Raw genomic sequence first — 25837 nt, 5'->3', positions numbered from 1 at the left:
GAGATTTCTGAGCTAATAAAGTATAGATGATTGTAGACATCTGAATGATGGTGAGATAACCAGGTAGTTTACCTTTTCCTGTGAAAAGAGAAAGGGGAAGAGGGCAAACCCTGGGGAATATCAGCATGTTAGGTTTGGTTGGAGGGAATGAGAAATGTGAAACAGACTGAGAAGAAAAAAGAAACATGGGTTTTGGGGGAAGACTGAAAAAAATGAAGAGATCGATTGGTTTACTTCCATATGAAAATTTTTTGGGTAATACAGCTGCAGGATGTTTACTCGTGATACCGCGATGGACATTTTGGTTGAGTGATAGAGCCAGACAGAGAGACTGAATAAGGGATAAAAGGCCGCTCTTTTCAGTGACTAGGGTATGAGAGAAAGGAGAGAACTGGGTCATCATGTGGAGGAGGATGAGAAAGCAAATGATCAGGTCTGCCACATGTCTATTGTATGGGTGACTCACATGCCATGGAGTCAAAGAACCGCAGGGCCAGGGCTTCCATGAGGCATTTACACTGACCTTGAAGTCATTCAAGATGATAATAGAAGTTGGGGTGCGAAGGAAGAATAAGCCAAAGGCCATAGTCCTTGATGAATGTGAGGCCGTGACAGAGAAGTCAGCAGACAAAACGGACCGGCAGGCAGTCTGTTTTGACAGCGTGTTTACATGACACACACTTCAAAGAGGGGGGATTTTTATGCATGGGAGAAGATGTACAAGAAAATGTACGAACTACCATTGCTTTTCCTTCTAAGTCCCACTACAGTACGTGGAGTGATATTATTATGAGACTGGACACTGCTCTGAGAAGAGATTGAGAATGTCAGGAGTTTCCTAACCTTATTCTGAGAGCACTAGGAAGAACGGTTTTCAGCCATCGCTAAGTGTTTAGGAAGTTTATAAGTGTTGGTCACGTACGAACTCTGAGGGGGGAGTTATAATAATCTCTACTTAAGCAAACTCTTTTTGTGTTTGGGATTACAGGATTACAAATCTCCTAAATAATTCCTTCACTCAAGCCCTGAATTTTACATGGCACTTTAACAGATTATTTACTTAATGCTCACATATAATTAAATAATGATCTACGCTTTGCACTTACTTTGTAGTTTGTGACACGTCACAGTCTGTGCAGGTGGCTGAGAATTCTGTGTATTCTGGAGGACTCCTTAGCCTCCCATTCTCTTCAGATCCAAAAAAAAAAAAAAAAAAGAATCTTCATTCTCATTCTTTGCCACGTGGAAGGACAAGTTCCAGTCTGGATTTCTGTACATTTTGGTTGGAAGGAGACATATTATTAGAATTATTTCTGGCCTAGCACCAACCCAAACATGGGATTTAGGATTTTCTCCTTGACTCCTTCCTTTAATCCAACAGCACGTGTCTGTGGCATGTAGGAAAATTTAATCTGTAGGTCATGGGAAGAGAATTACATCAAGCATCACATACCTACAATGGACGAATCGTAAGTCAAACTTTCCTGTTCCCATTAGTTGTTCTGGAGAATCCTATTGGTTTTTTACCCAACTTTCTGCTTTCTTAATGTCTTTTTTTTTTCTCTTATCTTGTAGTTTCCCTCATTCTTCAGTCCACTTTTTCATCCAAAGAAAGTAAACTCAAAGCTAGATAAATACACAGGTTATTCTTATTTCGTGGACAGTAATTTAGTTCTCTGCTGGTTTTTGAGATACTATTTCCAAACCTCATCTCTTGCTCTTCATAATTTATCAAAATATTTTCTTAAAGAACAGTTCTCTTTTGAAAAGACTACTGATACTGTTTAGAAAATATATAAACATACTACCGAGTACATTTGCATTTGGTTTTACAAATGCTAAGTACTCTATCCTGCTGGACTTTCTGAGATTAAAACCTATTTCTGAATGTGCGAGAGAACGCACACTTTCCATGTAGCATCATACTAATAACTATAAGGCAGATGATTCTGGACAATTCCAATTTGTCTTTTCCGAAACTCTCCTTGATGTCACTTTTCATTTAGTTCTTATTTCTATGAGCATATCAGTGGGATAATAATAGCAAATTAGCAAATTGGAATATTCCATTTTCTGGGAAATTCCTGGACCTTTTTTTTCCACTGATACTATATAAGTTGTGTTTATGCATTGACAAATATATTCTGAGCACCTGCTATGTGCTATGCCTTAGGGAAATGGAACGAGCTGACAGTGGGGAGACCAGGGAGCAGTCTAAAGCAAGTGTAGTAAGTGTGGCATTTTCAGTTAATAGCTACTGAATTAAGTGTAGCAAAGTAGGTCTCTTGAGAGCTCTTTATATCTTTCAAATGTGGTCATTAGAAACTACCAGCTGATGTAGTTTCAAAACTGGCTTTGCCTGACATGTTCAGTGAATTCTGCACTGGGGATTGATCTTGCTTTCTTGGTAATTTGAGTTTACTCTATGAAACTAAATGTTTTAACTGAAATGTTTATAACTTAAACATAAATATTTAAAAATCACTTTTTCCTAGCTTTATAGCATTTCCTCAGATTAGAGTCCAAATAGCTATCCCTTTTTACCGATGTCAAATTTAAAATTTTGTTTTTGGCAAAACTATTCTATAAGAAATATAGAAATTTTACCATACAGTAGTATTACTAACATAGAGACAAAATTATAAGAAATGTAACTTCTTATCTTTATGTCACTAATCTACTCAGATTTAAATGAAAGCTATTTTCAAAAGTATGGCAAAAAACCTTAATTATCTTTTGATAATTTCTCCAGGCAATTATTCCACAGCTAGGTACAATTATGTGGAATACCTTCTCATCTGATCAGAAAAATTCATCAGATCGTCTTTTTTTTAGTCAGTCCTACTAATGAGATAGACATCTTCATGAAATCAGCCAAAATTCAGCCTATATTTTGACTCACTATGTACTTCACACATATTCTAGGGACTGTTAATGAGGAAAGATGTTTTTTCTGCTTCCACTTCTATTCAGTTCAGTTCAATTCAGTTCAGTTCAATTCAATTCAGTTCAATTCAATTCATTCAACAAATATTTATTAAGCACCTACAATATGCCAGGCACTGTGCTGGGTGCTGGGGATACAACTGTGAACAAGATAGACACAGTCCCTGCCCTCAAGGAGCTTACAGTCTAGTAGTTAGACAGACAAGTACACAAGCAATTACAATGCGGTATGGTAAGTGCTGTGATGGGCACAGAACATTAAAAGGGCACCTAACTCAGTCTCATAGGCAGGGGCTGGTGGATAGTCGTGGAAATCTTCCCAAGGCAGGGAAAATATGATCTGAATACCGGAGGATGAGTACCAGTTAGTTAGGTGAAGAGGAGATAGGGAAGACCTGTAGATTGAGGAAATAGTAAATGCAGTGGCCCTGCTTCTGAGCTTCATTTGTGGGCTGGAGAGGTTGGGTAGGGAGTGAGAGAATTCATGGAAGAGATATAAGTAAGGACCAGGTTATAAAGGGACTCATTTGCTCTGCTCAAGAACTTACAATTTTTCCTGTAGGAACTCTGTGTGTGTGTGTGTGTGTGTGTGTGTGTGTGTGTGTGTGTGTGAGCATGTGTGTGTGCGTGCTATCAGATTTGCACTTTTTAAGTTGCTCTTACGGCAGCACAGAGGTTGAATGGGGCATGAGAATCTTGAGAGTTGAAGCAAGGTGATCAGTCTTGAACCGTCCATGATATCACACCCATTTCTCCCCAGTCCATCCAGTTGCGCGCACTCCTTTAAACAAGCCATTGACAAGCCAAGTTTTGGGTCACTTTACCCGCAAGGCTCTTAACGCCTTCTCCACCTATGAAAACTCAACTCGTCCTTCAAGCCAGACTTCCAGCAGCATCCTATCTTGTGCTTTCTGCCAAGATCTCTAAGGATTGTGATGTTTATCTATATGATGGTAGTTGTTATTTCAAATGATCCAAACCTTTTTTTGAATCATGTTAATTTAATCCATACATAAGGTGATTTTTGCAAATAAACATGTATAATTTTCTTCACAATTTCCAGTTGAAAACAAAGACTAACCCTTCACTTGTTGTCTACCACAAACTATTATTAGTGCGTTCAAATGATTTGAATGGAACAGTGGGAGCGGGGAAAGAAGCCCAGGAGACACATTATTTGCAGCAAAATACAGCCAAGTAAAATTTCAATACATAATTAATTACAGGGTATGTTGCTGTTATGACAGTGATTCATTCCCCAATTCAAACACTTCATCTTTGACAATTTAACCTGCTAATGAGGCAAAGATCTAAAAAAGAGTAGCTTACTACGCAAAAATAATAAGGGCTAGCTACATTTTCCAATATGGCCCACACTCTACTTCTAGAGTCCCACCAACAAAGTCTTATAATTTCTCAAATAACTTTTATAACGATAAGAAAAAAAAAACTTTAAGCTCTGTAAATATTGTAGGAATGTCTTTTTTTTTTTTAATTCTTTTTGGTGGGTACAAAAAAACCACAATTTTGTACACAGAGCAAGGTTATAAATAATCTTGATACCGAGTGACCCGTAGTCTTTTCTGATTCTACATTGTAGACCGATGATTTGACATGAATGTTGTCTTCGTTTTTCTTTTTATTTCTGGTAGTGAGACAAACACAATCTGTGGACACTGACTCATGTGCCAGAGTGAAGGTTACAGCAAACAAGAAGATGACCAACGACTTTTATAAAAAAAAAGTCTCTAAAGTTTATTACAGTGATGGCATTTATATCAATTATTGCAATGTATTTCTCCCTAAGATGGTTAGAAAAAAGAATTGTGTTGTCCTCTACTGAATTTACGTCAGTTAAAAAGCAAGCATGTTTCAGTATTTTTCTCCAAAGTAAGTGTAAATGCTTCCTTTAAATTTTTTTTTCACAGGATTTACATGTTTGTTTCTTGTTTTCTTATCACAGCTTAGTTATTTGTTTTCTCGGCTGGACAGTCTTCCATTGAATATATGGGTGTTCTGGAGACAGGTTAGCAGATTCATCGACTTCTACAACTATTTAATCCCTTGGCGTGAAGACCGAGGCCTTTCTGAGCAAGAACGTCATGGTTTAATGTGCTAACGCGCATGTCTGATTAGTTTTTAAGTCCACTCAAGTGAAATTTGTTGCTGTTAATACACCCATCCCAGCTCCCCCCCACCCTCCCCCATCCATTCCCCGAAAAACCAAACCAAACCAAACAAAAGAACTAAATTGTGAGTTTTCCTGATAGAAAATCTGAGTTTGGGTTTCCGAGCTGAGCTCATGCACACTTCGCTGGGGCTGATGTCTGGCGCCTGGGGCCGTGGCTTCCCGCTCTCAGCCGGTGGACCGGTTTCGCAAAGACCTGCGCTTGGCGTGTCTCTCTGGGCTGCGTTTCCATCAGTCACCAACACAGTTTAATTAAGGCACTCAAATATTTTTTTGGTTTTTATGGTAGGTCCGATGCAATGACAGCCAATCCTGAACTTTGTCTAATTGCAGTTCCGGTGTGGACAGCCTTTGGGCAGTCGGGGGTCAAGACGCGGCCGTTTTCACCCACACTCCCAGTGATGGACAATCTGGCTTTGTTTCTTATGGCTTCAGAAAAGGTCAGCTGGGTTGCATGGAAAAGGAAACAGAAAGAATGTGGAGTGTTACAATAGTTCGCTCTCTCCAGCCAAATAAGACACAACAAACACCGAAATATCAATAATTAGACATCTGCATTTTTCCCATATTCTTTCGGTCATATGAGAACGGATTATCACGGAAAATGGAAGCTCATCTGCACGGAAGAATGAATCGCTCTAGAGTTTGTGGCCCTACCTGTTTAGGAACTAATTCTAAAAATTATAAAATTAGATTTTGTTTGGCCCATCTGGGCAGGGCACATCTTTTAATTTGCTGCACTCTACAACTTAGTGTTTCTAGTCCAGCTTTATGTTTGACAGCATTCTTTATTTAGATCTTTTTTTTTCTTGTTAGAAAATGTCTTAACAATTAAATGATTATAGTCTTAAAATCATGATGAATTGTCTAACCAAAGTGTATATATAGACTATTCATGCCACATCTTCCTGCTTTCAGAACATAGATCCATTCACAGACGCTTGCATTCATTCACAGTAGCTATAGACATGACCCAGAACAGCACAATTAGTGATGTAAAGTTCACTCTACGCCTACTGTGGACGCCAAGGCTCATATATTAAGAAGCCTGTAAGTGCTTACAGGGAGTGCACTGAAAGGGGGCATGTTTCAGTGCCTCACGGATAGCCATCACCGGGGGTGTCCCAGATTGAGGGACAGGTGGACAGGTTATGGGGTCAAGTCTCCGAAATCCTCATTATATTCTTGTTCTGTCGTATTAAGTACCAGGTAATAACACTACACAGAAGAGAAACAGGCAGTGTCACTGTGGAAATCTAATGACTGTTCATTCATTGCTTTTAAATTCTTTCTAGTAGCTGAATATTAATGTTAACTCAAGAGGAAATAAGGTAAAGGAGATATTCCCTAAGTTTCTTACGGCTTAGATCGTAACTTTCTCATAACTCATATTATATCTTAGTTCTCTGTTGTGAATTTAAGTTTACTTAATTTTAATTTAGAATAATGAGGTATTAAATATGAAACTAAAACTTGGAGTAGAAAATGTTATAATGAAAAGATTTAGAGACCAGTTGCCCTGATGACTTCAGAAAGTTAAAGTCAAATTACTACTTACATATCTATGATAGAAAGAAACCAATGTCATTATTATAGTGAACAGTCTCAAAAATTAAATTTTACGTTTCTTTATAATCAGAAGTCAGGAGACAATCTCTATAGAAACTACTTGTCACTAAATTAAAACAAACCAAGACTAAAGTCTGAATTTGTTTCTTCATATTCCTTTTCAACTTTTAATATTAAGTAAAATAATTATTTAAAACAAATCTATTAAAGTTTTTTGAAGAGGAAATACTAAAATATAATTAATAAAAGCCTTGTGATTTTTTTGAAAGGATTTTTTTTTTCGGGAAGCTTTTGCCATAAAATCTGTTTTTGTTTCCTTTCTTTTCTTGATTGCCTTTATGAGAAAAGGGAAATATCAAAACACGAAGGATTCCACACACTCTCAAGTGATCTCTCTCTCTAGATTAATGCAACTGAGTATTAATAAGTCCTTGACAACTGCTTATTCTCTCTTTAAATCTTAGTATTCTTAATTCTCAGAATTCTTATTTCCTATACTTATATCTCCTGCTTCTTCCATAAAATGTCATTTCTATTCATCTTTATGTGGCCCTATTAAGACGCCTCAAACTGGGAAACGTTCTTAGACATTTACCATATGGTGCTCATCTGGTCGGACTGTTGCGGTCAGTGGCTATGACCTTATTTTCATGTGTTCCCTTGAGGGATGATCACTTTTAAAGTAGAAATTCTACCTTATATTTAAGGTTTCAGGTTTTCTTTTAGAAATTCTGAGACAATATTATCTAAGTTATCAATCCCTTTCATAATTATGGCCAAGAGAATTTTTGAAAGGAAAAATCTGTTTAATATGGACGTACAATAAAAAATGCTTACTGTCAAGTCTTCCCTCCAGGTGCAGATCATTCCATTTGCCCTGAATGCCATTAAGTCTTTTAAGAAGTCATATGGATATGAATGCTTTATTTTTATTTGAAATTTGTTGTCTTAAAAGTTCAACCCCAGCTCTATAGACAATTCATGTGACAAACTGTAAGTTTTATCAGACTGTTAGGTTCTGACTCCAAAAACATTTATTACCTGTGAATTGTGTCTACATAACCTGGGGATTTATAGCTCTTTCTAGCAACTTCCCAGAACTTTGTATTGAACAGGCATCCACGAGTATTTCCAGAACTGTCTAGAATGCATTTGCTATGCTGAGGAAAACTTTTAAAAACTATCTTATGAAATTCATCTCAGAGTGAATTTCTCTGAATAATTGTCTCTGAAAACTTGTCAGATATTGTTTTCCTCAGTTTGGGAGCATGTCTTCTCAGTTCTGTAAATATTAAAATGAAAGCATTCTTATAATGGCCAAGAACCTTTGACGCCATCATAGTTTGCTGTTCTGCTATTAGAAGACATGCTCAAAACAGTCTGATCTGAGTAAATGGAGGGTTTTGTTCTCAATTCTCTTCCACAGAATTTGGAAAGAACCACTTTGGGCTTATCTCATGTGCATCTCTACCCAGTCATTGATTTCTGGTTTACAGATAAAAGCAATTAGATCTTGGTTAAAAAGGAATGGCTTTTGTTCTTTGTTTTAAGATAGTAACACACATTTCAATAGCTTAAAATAAAATAAAATCAATCAATCAATCAATCAATCAATCAATCTCAAAACCAAGCATGTTCACCTGGCATAACCTCAGGTGTACAACTTATTCTCATAAAAATTACGTTGGGTTTGACTCTAGGGTACATCAAGTACTGACTGTCCCTTTGAGGTTCAAAGGCCTCTTTTATCATTGCAATCAGAATGGCTATTATATATAATTTTAGAAATGGATTTTAGAAACCTGATTTTAAGGAGGACAACAACAAATGCTTCGAGATCTTATTTTAAAACCACTTTCTATCATTAGAGGGAAAAAGTACCGGACATTTAGAGTCTTAAAAAAATAAAATGATCTCCATCCTGTATTTCACTGAATACTTACAACTTTTTTATTGTGACATGATGAGAGGATGTTATGTGGGTCTGATCTGGCTTCCTTAAAAGCAATTGAAATGAAAACAAAAATGCATGAAAACTCACTGCAATTTTTATTTTTACTGTGTCTTTCCTAAACAACATATATCGCTGACATCTTTGATGGAGAAACTGCCTAAAATGCCTATTCACCTTAGTGATACTGTGAAAATAAAAGTTGAATTTCATCTATTAAATGTGAATTGTAGTCAGTATTCTGATGATCACTTCTGCCTGAAGGTCTGGCTCAAGGACTACTGCTAGTTGAACAAACAGCAGGGTTTCACTCTTTAAAAATATAGAAAGATGGCTAATGTAAAACAAATTAGACTCGGAACTAAAATTCATTGAGTGCTTACTGTGTGCGTTGGAGATTTTACATACATTTTCTCAGAAAATAACACAAGCTTATCAAAAATAGGCAACTGTTTAGGCTTTCATCATTGATACAGCATTTTACGCAAATTTTGTTAGCATTTATCTTAGAATCAGATTGTTCCAGAGAAGATCAGCCTGGTCTGTGTACAAGGAAACACAGATCTAATTTCAAATTTCTCCCAATTTTCAGGTAGAATATACTATTTAAATCGTTTTCCAGAGCAATTCAGGAGGTTTGTTTTTGGCTTTCTGACCCTTTCAATGCAGATATCTATTGGCAACATAAAGTTTCGAACAGTACGTCTGCAGCCAAAGAAAACTGAACCACTTTGCACTGAAGGTTTAAAAAATACAAAGCTCTAAATTAGAAGCAAGCGATACCACCACTGGACAGACAGGTCACAACACCGCATTCACAGAATGCATCACCCACTCGCTGTAGTAGGCCCTAAGTCCTACCCCTAAATCTTAATACTTTCGGTTCCATAAACGTTGTAACCTTCTCTATAGGTTGCTAAATTCTGGGTATTCTGCGAGGAAGTTGGGTTAAAAGTCTGTGCACTCTTTGCCACCTTCATTCTCTTTGCTTCTGCCCTGGACTTGTAACAGAACTCTATCAAAGCCACCAGCATGGCCAAGCCCAAGCCGCCAACCAGAATGTAGAAGACGCCTGCTACGTTGCTCAGGCTCAAGGCACTCGTCTTGTCCTGGGGGAGATAAAAACACTGTGGTTAGCGGTGGAAGGTCACATGCAGAGGGTAAAGAACACATGAAATCCAAACAGCTAATTAAAGTAAATACTTAATTTAATCTGAAAATATTTACATGTATAAGTCACTGGTGTAGGTTTATGGGTTTAAATATAAAGCTTATAGCTCTTGGGAGAAGTGAAGTTATGATGATTACCAATAAATTGTGTGAATTTCATTCAGTAAAATCTATAACATTTTATCATTATTAAATATACAATGAAAAGTGCTACACTTTGCCACATGTAAGCATGGGGTGGCAGAAGTGGGATTATAATTGTTAGGTTTGAAAAATGACATGTTTAAAACCCAGTTACGTGAGAAGAGAACCTCTTTTGGCTTTCTTTCCATTAAAAATTTTTAATGTTTGAGATTTCTCTTGGATAAATTTAACTTTATATTTCCTACTTAGCAAACTAAGGGACTTTAAGTTAGCAATTTTCACATTTTGTTCATCATGACTTTACCAATATATGCAAATAGTGTGCTAGGGTACACATATTTGTTCTTCTAGTCACATCCGTTTGGGAAATCTGGAAAGTGTTACTTTAACATATTAATAATATTTAACATATTATTTAGGAATAATTATATAGCAACACATTGGTAACTTTTTAAAAAGATACTTTAAAAACATATAATTTTTCCATGGTCAGTTGAGAAATAAATTATTAATGGACAAATATATAACTATTTTTATTAATTTAAAATATGATTCTGTCTCCACTTAAAATGCTTAATCAGCTAACATTTTAGACATTATTCTTCAGAGCTTTAGTATACATATTACTTCATAATAAATTCAGAAATAGTCAAGCATATGATAGGAAGATATTAAAATTATAAAATAATATATAATTTTTTCATAAAGCATAAATATTATACTTATTATATAGCATTATTTGAAAAAGTATTTTGGGTAGACTACCTGAAGGGTGCTCTGTGGCCATTATCTTCTCAGCAGGGAGTTTTTTGCAAACTTACATAGTTTTATTAGGAGAGGGTTTAATTTAAAGAATGTACTATGTATACCATCCACTGAGCTATGACATCAACTGGTTGGGCCAAAAATTTAGGGTAATTTTCATTTTAAAAATAATCACTCATTAAGTATTTGTGCTCCTCTGACTTTAAATAAGGATTTGAGACAATTATTTCATTATTTGGCCAAGCTTGTCTCATTCCACTCTGGTTCAAAGGTGGACAAAAGTGCTTAAAATATAGGGATAAGCCTGAGAAGAGATCAATTAGTATTACTTTCATTCTTCCTGAAATTAATTGAAGTTATCCTATATATGTAAGTCACTTATTTAATGTCTTAAGATGACCAGTGGTTTTTTTTTTTCTTTATAAAAGAAGGTACAGAAAAAAATAAATGAAGATTTCAAGAATCTTCAACAATGGCTTTCAGGCATTATGCTCTATTGATTTGTGCAGATATTTAAATTCTACTGACAAACTGTTACATCTTTTCCTTTATAATGAAAATATAACTGTTTGGAACACTATTTTTTTTTTTTTTGTACTCAACAGAATCAGGCCTACAGTTTCCTGCATTGTCCTAAAATAATTCATGAATAAGACACCTTAGAAGTTGGGAATATTATTCATAAATATTGATTCATTAAAACAATTTTGATAGCATGGAATTGGAAGATTTACCCTTTATCTGTCAGAACAAAAATATAACAGGTCCTCTTCGAACAAAAGTGGAATGCTTGGCAATATAGTGACAAAAGACTGAACTTCTGAATAATGTATATTTAATATTTAAAATCATCTTTTTGTAAGTGACTATTGACGAATTTCCCATTTCCTGTTTTGAAAGTGCATCAGTTCTTAAAATCACAGAGCTCATGGCCTTTGCCTCCAAAACAAAGAAAAACCGAACCCCCAAAGCACTACTTTGATTAGTGGTACGTATATTTGAGAATAATACGGGGATTTTATTATTTTTATATATTTTTTGCAATTAATATAAATTTATATAAGAGCCTAAAAATATTGGGGGAGCAGTTTGCAATTTTCTGAAAAGACACTCACTCCCTTGTTGCTGAAATCTATGACATTAACATTTAGTTTAGGCGGTGTATAGAGAAACATTTAGCTTTCAGTGTCTCCATATACTCTTGACAATTGCTCCCGTTTACTGCTTTGTGAACACAAGAGGCCCCGAACTGCAGTGACTGACCTTGCTTCCAGAGTCCTTGGGTCCACATTCACCTTTATCGTACCACCATTTGTTTTTCAGCTTGTCTAAGACGCCTGCCTCACTGAGTTTCAAAACGGCAAGGTTTACAGGAGTTCTTCACGTGGAAAATAACATAAATAACATTATATATGTTATTTTATGTTATTCAAGGAAAACTACATTAGAATCGCATGGCAAAGTGACAGAGCAGAAGCCACAGTAGGTTGTTATGTCTTGTACCGTAGGCCCAGGTTTAGAATCAGACATAAAACTGGGGCCTGCTCCATCGCTTTGGGTAACAGGCACATACTGCTAGGGAGGAGTTTTAAATAAAATGTATGCAATTACTGTGAATCCAAAACTATTAGCCTGGATTGGGCTTTTTCAGCAGTTTCAATTTTCCTAACATAATTATAGACTCTCAAAATCCAGAAGCTTTCAAAATCCAGAAGCTCCTTTTTGTCTCTTTCAAAATTAATGCAAGTGGCTACAGGTTGACAGGCTTACACAGAAGCTAAATAGGACTGCTTTCATTTCTTGCAGACATCATGATTCAGCTAGTAGCGTTTTACTTTATGCTTTAAAAGTGTATCTGCAGTATCCATCGTTAAATTGACTCCTTCACCACCCTCATCCAAGACCTAATTGAAAGAGGAGGATGTTACTGACAAAGGACCACCTCATGCAGAAGTCCATGTGCGACAAACATGTAAATCATTCTTTAAAAGTATAATTCCATGCTGGTATTTTCCTTCTGAATTGCAATATTTAAATTTAACCTAAATAATGTCACCAGAAGTAATTTTCATCTATCTTGAGTCTACCATATGAATACACTCTAAGCATAAATTGTAGTGACTATAATTTACTTTATAAATTCTTACTGACAAATACATGATTGGTTAGGGGTAACCAACATTTTTATAAATAGACAAACTCCCCGTACTCTAAAATCCCACTTTTCTTTCCTACCACCTTTGAGTCCTTCAATACTAAATATTATACAAGGGGTGTCAGAGAGGCCAGGGTCACTTGTCAGTCAGCATCAGTGTTCTGAGAATCTAAGAATTCTTCTAGTTTTCAGTCCCATGTTAACCTCTGTGTGTAGCATAAAGGCTACTAAGATGGATGGGAGCTGTTAACTCTTAAGGTCTTTTATTGTTTTTATTTTTGTGGTTGGTTGGTTTTTGTTTCTTTATGCTTTTACAAATGTTCAGAGAGAGACTCCTTACATTCCTCTTGACATGTTGTCTGGTTATATCTCCTAATGCCTCACTTTTTCTAGGAAATGTTGAGTGTGTTTGGAGAAATATAGCATGCATTTATCTGGGTACCAGCGGGTTAATTCCAGAAACCTATCCTCACAACTAGGTAATGTGTTAATAATGATTGTGAGGATGGTTCCTAGCACTTCGTGAGCGCTTTCTGTGTACCAGGGACTATTAAAAGCATTTTACATGTTTAGTTACTATTATTACCTATATTTTACAAATGAGGAAACCAAAGCACAGAGAGGTTAACTCATCTAGCCAAATAGCTAGAAATTAGCTTAATCAGGGTTTATAATGGTTTGCCTTCATAGCCTGTACAGTTAACAATATTAACAACAGAAGACTCAGGAAATAAGGGTTCTGGCTAACTGAACTTTCTAGTTAATAGTTAAACTAAAATCCATTTTTTTTGGTACTATTGGTTCTGAAAAAAGTTTTCAAAATATAAGTTTTGGTTTATCTGCTTTCTGAATTCAATTTAATTTTTGTGTCCGTGTTATAAGGTCTTACAAAGTTTATTTAAGAATATGCATTTGCCACACTCCTAGAATATTATATTGTTTTTTGGATTAAAAATTAGCATCAGCATGATTTAACACTTTGTACTAAAAACTAAGTTTGGGGTTGGGGTGGAGTGAGGATTATGGTTAATTGGGGTGCTTGGTTAGCTCCAGTTAATCTAGCTTTTACTGTCTATAACCTCTCCACCCCCTTAATACATCCCCCACCTCCATATATAAAGTAATTGTCACAAAACCACAGCTGCAGGTTGGTTGGTGAAATGTGAACTAGCTGAGAACAGAAGCCACACCTCATTCATCTTTGTAAAATATTTGCCAGTGTATCTGACTCAGGGTAGGTGCTCTGTAAAATTATTACATTTAAATTATTTTAAATCCAGACCAAGTGTTTTTGTTTAATCTATACTAAGGGTTTTTATCCTCAGGCTAGCTCACCAAAGCTTTTTTAACACACATGTAAGGTACATTATATTAGCCTATGTCACACTTGTTGAATGGGGTGTGCTCAGAGGAGGTGGACTTAATGCTGAGAAGAGAACGAAAAGAAAGCAGTTTCCTTCAAGTTTCTTATAGAAGGCATAATTTATAGATTAAATCCAAGACTGACTTTGATTTATCTCTTAAGATACTATTTCCTCTACTTGCTTCATTTTCCCCTTGCCTCTTTGTTCTTTCCACTACTCATTCCAGTAGCCTGGTTTTAGAGGCTAAGATTAGATTGGAATTTTGAATATAAGATATTTGTTAATACCAAACTTACTGTCAACTGGAGGAATGTCAGGCACTGAGCAGGGAATTCATTACTAGGAGATTCTTTCTCCAAGGATTACGTTCCCTTATTCATTTTTGTTTACAACATTTTTTCCTTTCCATTATTTTCTGCTTATGCACGCATAATTTTCTGTAATAATCCCTTTATTATTGCCTTGGTTTCCATGGCTGTAGAGAAGGCCATTTGCAAGTATAACATATTTTAAAGTCAAGAACGGGCTGATCCTTCAGAGTGCCGAATTAAAAGCTGGGTATTGTGTGATCTACTATAATTCCTAAAGAGGACATTAGTTAGTAATCACATTTACAAAATGATTTTAATATGAATATCCACATCCATGGGTATGCCTATTTTTAGACACATAGGAGGAGAATAAAGTATAAAACAAACAAAAAAATCAATAATTCTGTGGCTATTATTAGCACTATGGGTCATTGATGATTATAGGCATTGTCAAAATTTCCAACTAGAACCAGGATTAAACAACACATGTAAAAAATTGGCATAAAATTCTGTGTAGGGTTGGGGCTCAGACTAAATCATATCAGATTAATCAAAGGGGATTATGAGTTTTAGACATTGCAATGATATTTTTAAATTGGTTCATGGTCAATTAGTAAATTTTTATCTTATTGACAAGAATGAGTATGAATCTCTTATGACCATAAAAAAGGCCACAGCCCAATAATATTAACATTCAAAGGAGTAAATTTTCAAACAAATAAATTCATACCCCTCAACTGATGCCTTTCCACATTATTTCATGTAAAATACCAGACCTCTTTCTTTATTTCTTTTGTGGTGTCTCTGGCTGAGGGCTGCTTGGTCATGCTCTGGGAATGGCTATCACTTGAGTGGGGTTGCTAATTATTTTGAGTCATCGGTATGACTGGAAATTGTCATTGTGCCTGTAAATAATTCAGTTAATGATTGTATTAAATCATAAGCTCTTTGGGGGAAAGGACAGTGAGTAAGTCTTTTTTTACCCATAGATACTGGTAGACAGCCCAGTTAAAGCAGACATTTAATAACGTGCTGCTGAATGGGAGGCTGGAGATGTCTTCCCTTGTTCCAATCCCTTGTAAATGACAGGTTGGGTCAGTTGGCCTCTCATAGGAACCCATTCATGTGTGGTACAGCTTTCCATGTTTTTCCCCCTTCGCTAGATGAATCGCTGTTAGGAAAGTTAGTTTTTTCCTACTAAGATTCTGTATTTCAAAAGTAGGTCACGCCAGATTACAGCATAGCTGTGCTGAGATCTCTAATATGCATTTTACACAACGTGCTTTGTAGATAAATTGACAGCATTTAATTCTTTCTTCTGCTTTGGCTTTACGCTTAGCAAAGGCTTAAGAACCAGCCTCATCCTCCAATTCAGCACCTTTCCTCCTTCCATCTCTTTGGATAAAGATCAGGCCAAATGGAAGGGGAGAGAGAAGTTTAACAAGAAAATCAGTCACCTGAAGAAGGCACATAACAAAAATAAAAAAGCAGCAACTGTCTCCTGGTAATTTACTTTGGTCTAAGTTAAGTCAGACCATTTAAAATATCATCTTTTAAAATAAATTCACAGTAGAGTATTACTATTACTATTCTATTGGTGATAAATATTATATCAATATACAACCTATGAGAATTTTTTTTCTAATGTGAAAACAAAATTCTTGAGAGGAAAATAGAACATACTGTAATTATGTATGTAATTAACATACATTTATGTTAAATTTTATAACATTTTAGAAAATGACATCAAGATGTGAAATAACATTTTAGAATATCAGCTTTGGTGAAAGTGACGTGTCATATACCTACAGGAACAAGCAGTTTGATTTCTGAAAACTGCAAGGTTAGACTCATATTTATTTTTCTGAACACCAAATATTTTACTTGGTGTCCATTACGTACCAGTGTGTTGGATGCAAACAGATTAAAATTCAACTGAGTTGTCCGATCCCTTATTTAAATAAATTAAAATGACTTTTGTTCATAGGTTTTTTCCAGGATGTGTACATTTCTGTTTCTGCTTGCTTATTTTTCTCTGGAAAGAGTCTTCAGTGTACACTAAAACAGGAATCCATTATTCATTTTTTGTGGAAAATTTTGTCTGTTAAGCAATGTTATACTTTGTTCAGATCTGTGATAAAAATAATTTTTTTCTAATTGAATAGAATATCTTCATTTTTGCTTTTTCTGGTGCTATTAGAGTACATTTTCTTATATTTCTAATTTGCATAGAGGAAGAGATTATTAGTATAAATGAGTAATTTTCTAATTATGTATTGCATATGTATGTGTTTATATTTTTATGGAAATGATCAGGACATTCTAGGCAGTCTGGGGCTCCAAAATATAAAAGAGTTAATATTTCTTAAGAAAACATATGGTTGGTATCTCGAACGAAGTGTCTTAAAGAGGAACCATCTCAGGAGAATCACCGAGGACTCTCTTCTAGCCTCTCTCTGCTTTTTTCCTTCCAGGGACTCAGATTCTCTCTGGGGATAGAAGATGGATGATTCTGAAGATGATCAGAATTGGGTCCACACAATTCTGTTGTCTCCTCCTCTTTCCCGCCTTCCTCTGTGGCCAGAATATTCATCTGACAAAGCTGATCCTTTCTCCTCCTGTAACAGGGATGGTTATTAGATGGACATATGCAGGTGAGCTGAATTTGGAAGGCTTGTCCGATTAGGAGTAAAGGGGAAGTTATCAGCTCTGGAAGAGGGTGAGATTAGCAGCCTCCCTGACAGATCCTCCCTGTAAACAGCCTCCTCCTCCTGGTTCGGTAGCCAGGCAAGTGAGAAATGTGTAGCCCGACCAGGAGCCTGCAGATGAGCAGGACTTCCTGTTCTGGGCATTGCTCTAGAATTTAAAAGAAAGGGCAAGAGGGCATACTTCACATTTTCCAATGGTCTTACAAACCAATTGAAGATATATAAGGAAAGAAAATTCAGTCAGAAGATGCCCATCTCTGAAGTGTTTTCTTTAAATTATCTACAGTGAAGAAGAGTTCTGGAACACTAGCTAGTAATTTTTTGTTAATTGTATACATTTTTTTTCTTTAGACACTACTTAGAAATTAAAAAAAAGATCATTTTATGAAGCTGGAAATATGACATGGATGCAGTGAAGATAAAGCTGAGTTGGTCTTGTTTTTGTAGCCTGATCTTTTTGTAGTTTGATCCAGTTCTGGAAGGCAAAAGGAAAGGCCTCGTTCACATGATTATCTTTGATTTGTTATTGAACTTGCTATTTAATGGAAGCCCGAGAGTTTTAGGTGGAGAAATGACTTTCTGGTAGGTACCTGGTCTAGGTGGAGTCAGATTATTGCTGCTACTTAAAAATAATTTCATGGCAGTCCTTGTGACGGAAACAAGACAAATCGCCCCTCTCTGTCCTCTCTCCTCTTCACAAAACTGCTCTTTCAAAAGCTTGCTGCTTTCCAGAACTGAGGTTCTTAGGACTCTTCACAACTTGTTCAAAGCCAGAGATTTTCAGTGACTATTTTAATTAGTTTTGTTAGTGTGACCCCCACACTGAGACTGTTTGCGAATATTTTTGCTTTGACAGTAATTGCACACTTAAGTCTGTGACGGGACTGCACTCGCAATCCGGGGGATATTAGTAAGTCTAAAGTACAAGTCTCCCAGCAGATGGACCTATTACTTGACATACTGTTTACCCGCTTTTGGTGACATTGAGGCTGACCTTGGAGTCACCTCCCCCGCTGCCACATTCTCCTTTGTCGTACCACCATTTGTTTTTCAATTTGTCCAAGAGGCCTTGTTCATTCAGTTTTAAAACTGCGAGGTTAACAGCATTTCTTGAAACGATAAAACATATTTTGTAAGAAACTGCACAGCTGTTAAGATGTTAGAAGGAATGAGGATTTAAGCTCTTTTATAAGCTGCTCCCAGACGCTAAATAAACCTCTCATTTTGTCATCCTGCAGGCCCTTCCATCAGAGTCCAAACCAAATGCAACTGCAACTACCTTCAGAATGTATTAAATCTGCAGCATTTGGTGCTGTTCACTTTCACAGTTCATTTATTGTCAAATAACCAACATCAACCAATTACACGGATTTTTTTTTTTTTTGCAAAACAGTAATAAACTAGAATTTACTAGTCATCAAGAAAGAGTTGTGTCTTGAATTCCTTTTTCTTTAAGAATGTCAACGACCCATAAGAGATGAATGTAAATTCAGTCCCAGAAGGAAAAACATAATGGCATAAACAAATCAACAAACCAGCCACTAATTTTTGTGTACTGATTTCCTGACAATGGAGTGTAGCTTAATTCTTATTTCTTTTCTTATTTAAGTTGGGTCAGTTTCTTGGACTGGAAATCATAGGGTAGTCAAGAGAAAGGTAGTAGCAGCCCCCAGGGAGCTTCAATTTGAATTTTGTATTGATTCTTAAAGTCACTCTATGCTATTTAGAAGCCAGGATCACATGTCCAATTTGACTGTTTAAATTATGTAATTAACCCCCAGGAAGTCATGCTGCATGTGATACGGACTTTGCCAACAAACACTGGATTAGATTTCTTCCATGTTTACCTCTATAGGGGAGTAAGGATCACGCATTCTAATTATTCCCTAAGAGGATTAAAAAAATGTGTCATGGGTTCTTGCTTCCCATGTACTTGGTTTCCTTCTTGCTTTCAAGTTACAGTTTTTAAATGATCCATTTAACTCTTTTAAGAGGTTTTCCCTGCGTTCAAGAAATGTGTATTAAATCTACGGAGTGGCTTCTATACTGAGAGAATTTGGATACAGTTTGTGATATTCTATTTGATAATGATTGAGTCTGATGATTACTTAATGCCAAATGAATTATAGATACAACAAAGCAACCTCATGTTAATGAGCAGCACTTGAACATTGATTTGCAAGTGAAATATCATTTAGTTGACTAATAAAAAGCATCGTGTATTTCACCACTAATCAGCCTATTAAAGTATTTATTCTCTTAAAATGTGTAATATTTCAGGTAAGTGATGTGCATTTTCTAGTGTTGTAATGGTCTGATCCATTGCAGAATAAACATTTCCCATGAGTAAATCACACACTTTGAGAGTATTAACTCTTTCTAAGAGTTAGACTGCCATTTACTAAATGCTAAATAAATAATTAGCTGTTCCCACATTCCTCAGTTAGTCCCACATTAATGGTGTAAAATAATTAATGTACATCCTAAAATGAGCAATATCAAGTTATCAGTTTAATCTCCAAAAGGACCAGACTGAAATGTAGGAATGAATGAATATTCAGTGAAGCTAGAAACATCTTATTTAAAAAAATGCTGTTGGAAGAAAATAATTGTTCTAATTTATTTTTTGTCCATAGGAAGCTAAATAAATTTGTCTTTCAATGAATTGAAACTAAAATATTCTATTTCAGAGGAAATTATTTTTATAATCCACTTTGTTTTAGCCTTAAACATTTCTATTAGATTTTTTTAATGAAGTGGTATCCCAATTATTTTATATGTTGGTTTAGACCATTCTTTTGAGAAAACTAAAACCATTTCATGAGAGGGTTATTTAACAGGGTTATTAGCCATATCCAACGACAGTTTCCCAGCACAATAGATAACAAAAAAGCAAAATAAAAAATGGATAAGGAAACAAAAGCTTCATGTTGAGAAAATTGTTTGGAATAAAGCTTTCTACAAAGTTATTCTAAGACATTGTCTTTCTAATAACATCTAACAGGCCATGTAAAAACAGTTTAGTTTCACACTGCTATCCATACTTGTGTGTGTATGTATCTATATTTGGTTAGTATAATATAATTGACCAGTAAGTAAGTCACTGCCCAGTTCATAATTAATCCCCATTTTCTTGTGGTCCCTCAATAAAACTCACTTAATACTATCACATGTAAAATTTACTTTTCTTAAATGAAGGCACTTGATAATTAATATTTAGAAACACTTTTCAGGATTTCGAGAGTTCCTTGCCTGTTAAACGTGCCTGCTATTTCCACAACTGTCTGACTAAAGACTTAATTTCTTTATGTACGCGGTTTAGGTCTAAAGGCCTCCTTAGATTGCCACTTAAAATGCAGCATAAGCCACGTCAGCAAGGGCCATTTGAACATCTGTTCTATTTTATGGAATGTGTCACATTTACATGTTATTAATAAGAATCATCAAATGACTTTAAAAATGTACATAAAGTTACTTTACTCGTTTTTCGAGACTAGGTTAAGAAGTCTTTGTTATCCAGACAAAAAAAGAAAAAGGAGCCCTGAAAAAATAATTACAAGCAAGCCTAAGGAAGTCATAAAGAGTCAGGTGAAAAAGGGACAGAGCCAGCAGATCTTTGCTGCCGCAAATTTTTCTATTGCTTTGGAATCCCCTTCATACATGTCAGACAAAGATTTCAAAATCGATGGTAGAGGCCCATATGGATGACAAGGGATATTCTTGTCCTGATTAAGCATCAGAGAAGCTGTAATAGGGATCTGCCAAGCAGGTCAGAGAAAGAAGAAAACTATTGTGAGCTATTTTTTACATTAATTATTCCTTTTATTCTCTTACATTCTATTTAAATTCTGTAAATTCAAATAAACTCAATTGAAATGGATCGCTTTCACTTAAAAATGGAAGGAGAAGGAGCAACAAGAAGAAGTGACTGCATTTGAGCTGAATGTGTAACCACATCTGAGAGCCCAGGCGTGTTGACCACGACCTTTCACAGAATGCACGAGGGCCCAGGCATTGTGCTTACTTGCCTTTGCCTTTTATGGTTTAGGGGAATCCTAGGTAAGAAAACCCACTCTCCAAATAGCTTTTTTCATAGTGGTGAGATGATGGGGAACTTAATTCAGGGTTGTAAGCCAGGAGGGAAGCGGGCAGGGCACAGCCATTCAAAGAATGACACAGCAATTCTCACCAAAATGGTGGAAGATTCAACTCCCAGTAGGACTTGAAGATCAAAATGGTGGGGAGATTTGACTCTTAGTAGACCTTGAGCTTCATTATGCACTCATTGTAATATATTAGCATGGTAACATGTCCACAGGTACCATGACAGTCCCAAGGCTGATCATAAAAGGTCAAAGAGTAGGCAGTGGCCCAATTCCTGGGAATCCCAGCCCCTTCCCCATGGTGGTTGGAATGGTCCTCCTACTTGTTAGCATATGAAGCTACCAAGCCCATAAAAACTGGCAACACCACTCCTCATGGCTGCTCTCCTGTCTTCGGAGATGGCCTGCATTCTGTGGATGGAGTTTGTATTGACTTTTACTTTAACCTGAGCACCCAATCCCCATACCTCGTGGCCTTTCTCTTGCCTTCTGAAACAGCCTGCCCTCTATGTAGTATGTATCTCTCTAAATAAATCTACCTTTACTCAACAGTGGCTCGCTCTTGAATTCTTTCCTGCATGAAGCCAAGGACCCACACCTGGTAGGGCACATCCCAGGGGCTCAGCCAAGACCTGAGACACTGCCCTCCTCATGCCCCACATTCATTTTTCCTGTATCATCTCAAACAAAAATGCTCACCTGGACAAATTCCAGGACCTCTGGAAAACTTCCGAGGGTTTTTACTCCTGAAATTTCATTCAATTGAGATTGAGAGCATGAAAATCTATCCTGTATTGCACTAGCATCTGGGGCCCATTTTTGTTAACTAAACAAAAGCTTTAGAATGGGAGCTAACAGACTTAAACATCTTCCATTTATTAATTTTGGGTAAGTTAGGCTAGTGCAAAATAAGATTTTCTTGTTGAAAGTATGCTTAATTCAGGCTAAGATAGTTATTGCTTACTCTCTATTCTTCCATAAATAATTTATCTTTAAATTCTATAGATCTGGATATGCTTTTTTGCTTACTTTATGCCTTATTCATTATACTAACTTCTAGACCATATTTCTTGTAGTATAATTTTTCTGTTGGTACAATATTAAAGTTTATATCTGATCAAATATATATCTACATAAATACAGAAATTTTAAAAAGTTTGTTTAAAATGTAAAGTATTTTTATGATTTCCTGGATTTGAGAATATTATTATAAAAGAATGATATACAAACCTTAAATTTAGTCATTGTTTGCACACAAGCTATTTAGGGTATCTATAATTTGTAAATAGCTTGCAATATTGTATTTAGTCTGGTTAAAACAAATTCAATTACCTTTTACTTAGTAGGATGAACACTTCATTTTTGGTTTTGATATCAGTAATACATGGACCTAATGGATTTTATTTGTCTAAACTGCTGTGTGATTTTGCTAGTGATTTACTGTCTTTATAAAAAAGGATCCATTAATTACATACACAGGAGAAAGTCTCCCTAGTTTTAAGCCCGTGCTCTTTTAATTTGAGCAGTCTCTTCATCCTAAACTTTCTGTAAAATTTAAATACTAGGTGTTAAAATGTTCAGAATGTTTACTTGAGTGATGCTAAAAAATTTTTGCATAGTTCTAATTAATCTTAATTATATTTTTTTAAAAACTTAAAAATTATGTGAATCAGTAAGAAATTGTGTAAACATATTAGAAAATCCCTTTTAAAATCTGTAAAGGATATTGATAGATAATTTATGCAGGAAGAAAGACAAATCATTTAAAAATAATTTAACCTTATTTGGAATTAAACTAATGTGAATTAAAGAAATGCAAACTAACTTTTCACTATTCACATTGGGAAAGATAAAAATAAAGATAATGTTCAGTATAGTCAGGGGTTTAATAGGTGTCCTTATACACTGAAAGTAGAATTAAAATTTGGCAATAAAATAATACGGCTTTATACAGCAAAAACTTGAAAGTAATTCTTATGCTTGATAATTATTGATAATGTTGATAATTATTAATAATAATTTCCCTTTGAGGAATCAATGATGGGAAATTAATCAATGACGTTGACAAAGTAACATAATAAATATTGTAATATATTTACATAGCAAAACACTGAAAGCAATTTACACGCCCAACAGAAAGAGAGAATTCAGTAGATTTTAGTGCACAACAGCCATTTTCAAGCTTGATGTAAGTGTCAGAACCACTTATTACAAATACAGATGCTCAGGGCTAAACTTGCTGTATCAGAATACTGTGAATTGGGGGCAGTGTATCTACATTTTTATGAAGCTCTTGAGGTGATAATATTGATAAGCACCAATAATCCATATGGCTGACTGTTTAGCAATCATTAAATGATTTAATGAAAAAAGAAATCCTTAATGTTAAGTGAAAGAAAGAACCAAATTTGTATATTCATTGTGATCTTAATTTGAGAAAAATATATAATGTTTATATATATATATATATATATATATATATATATATATATATATATATATATATATATATATATAAATGTTGATGGAAAAATACTGGAAAGAAATAAACAAATAGCTGTCTGCAGGTAGTGGGATTTATGATTAATTTGGATTGCACATTGTTCTTTATGCTTCCCCACTCACCCAAAATTTTCTGCAATGAAAAGCTGACACTTTGATAATCAGTAAAGAACAAATGAAAAGCCTCACAATTATTTTATAGTACAATGACTAATATAATTATTTCATGCAAATCAAAATACATATTCTATTTTGGATCAAGAAAAATTGAGAAAGGTAGAATTTAGGAGTCGTTCTTAAGGACCTCAGGAAACCTTTTATTGCTTTGATAATGTGGTTTGCTTTGGTCACTTGGTTTTGTGTCTCTAGTCACAGGCTGGAGGGAGAACACGTGATGATGCACTTGGCTTCTACAAAGGTTCTACGTTATTTGAGGGAAACAGGTCAGGCAGAGAGGTGGGAGTTAATGGAACTCTCAGTGGCCTAGAGACAAGCCTTTCTGTTTCACATTAACTTACATAGATGGTGAGTTTTTTCCTTTATGCCAGATTAAATAAATGTAATTGTGAACAAACTTGAGTCCTACTAAGTGGGCCATTTAAAAAAAAAGTATATACCTCTATTTTTAGAAAAAGGGATTCCATGTCTGGCAACTATGTTCTTCCCCAAACAAGCATTAGGGACTCTAAGGGAAAAGTCCGTTTTGATTTTTTGCAGGATTTTTTAAAAAGGCAATTAAAAAAATCTTCCATCATATGACATGTTTACTCTATCCCCTTTTTTTTTTTTTGAAATTGAACTAAAATTCCAGGTTGGAAAACTCATTTGATTTAAATTTTGTTATGCAGCAGGTAAATATATGCAGAAGATTTTCCAGGACCACTCTAATAAGAAAATAATAATTTTTCAAAAAATTAATAGTCAACTCTGTATAGACTATTCATTCTGTTATTTAGGTGGCCGCATTGTCAGGACTGTAACAAGTGTTGCCTAAAGGAAAGTCCATCCCATGTAACAAGATGAGATAGGTAGGGAGGAGGAAATATCACATGGGATTTTACTTTTGTAATTTAATGATGTCCTTCTGTCCCCTCCACACCCCTACCCCCACCATATAAAGGTAGAGGAAATTGGCAGAAAAACAGAGAATTTACAACAAACCATAGAATTTTGTATGCAGTTAGTCAATAACTAGCTAAGAAAAAGAACTATTTTATCACTGAAGAAAATATTTAAAGTAAATAAAAATCAACAGGCTGTCAAATAATAAGTTAAGAACTAAATATGTCTGATCTTAAGGGAAAGTATTTGCATTCACAATTCTACACTTTATAGATATTTAGGCTTGGAAGACTAACAAATTCTCAATATTTCTCAATGTTCCACTAAGTTTTCAATTTAACTTCTAGCTGTACTATTATTTTTCTTCCCAAATTTTTCCTTCCAGTAAATAAGCACAAAACTCCTTTTGCTTCATTGGATTTGTGTGCTCATTTCCAAAGGCGGAATTTGAGCTAAGTTGCTCTACATATATATGCAATCATTTTTAGAAAAGATAATTAAATTTTCACTCCGGTTTGCTTATGTGATGGCAAGTAAGGTCTACATAAAATGTCAATATTGATCAATAATTTAATATCAAAAATCTGAAGGAAAATTTTCCTGTGTGAAAGACAATTCAGACCCAGCATGATTTACAAGAAGTATTTGAAACCACTTTGATAATGAGGGATTTATTGTCTTTATTTTGGATTTTGGATGACATATGTGCTATCAAATTAGTGTATAGAAATGGTTTGTACTTCACACTCCAATTGAGTCAAAAAGAACTGAACAAATTGAATTGATACTGGGCTAAATTCCAGGAATTGTCTCTAAGTTGTGTTCTTTGGAATTTGCATGACTAATTCCTATTTGAGAACTCTATCTGAAGAATGTGATTCTTAGAAGGAACACTGATT

General features: G+C 35.2%; 1 protein-coding gene across 3 annotated transcripts in view; it reads right to left on the bottom strand.

The window, feature by feature from the left end:
• Positions 1-5165: 5165 nt before the first annotated feature.
• GRIA4 (glutamate ionotropic receptor AMPA type subunit 4) overlaps positions 5166-25837 on the bottom strand; it is a 432139-nt gene continuing 411467 nt past the window's right edge. The window contains exons 15-17 of one of the 3 annotated variants that reach the window (XM_032488229.1): positions 11997-12111; positions 9629-9763; positions 5166-5579 (exon numbers count right to left, since the gene is read on the bottom strand). In XM_032488229.1, coding sequence (XP_032344120.1) covers positions 5415-5579; positions 9629-9763; positions 11997-12111 — 415 coding nt within the window. In that variant the 3' untranslated portion in view covers positions 5166-5414. Of the gene's footprint in view, positions 5580-9628; positions 9764-11964; positions 12112-18265; positions 18381-25837 lie in introns of those variants that run through there. The other 2 variants (XM_006186367.3, XM_032488231.1) reach the window with 2 other exon arrangements.

The sequence above is a fragment of the Camelus ferus genome, chromosome 10 (assembly GCF_009834535.1).
Source record: "Camelus ferus isolate YT-003-E chromosome 10, BCGSAC_Cfer_1.0, whole genome shotgun sequence".
Lineage (NCBI taxonomy): Eukaryota > Metazoa > Chordata > Mammalia > Artiodactyla > Camelidae > Camelus > Camelus ferus.
This window is presented reverse-complemented; position numbering and strand designations above follow the sequence as displayed.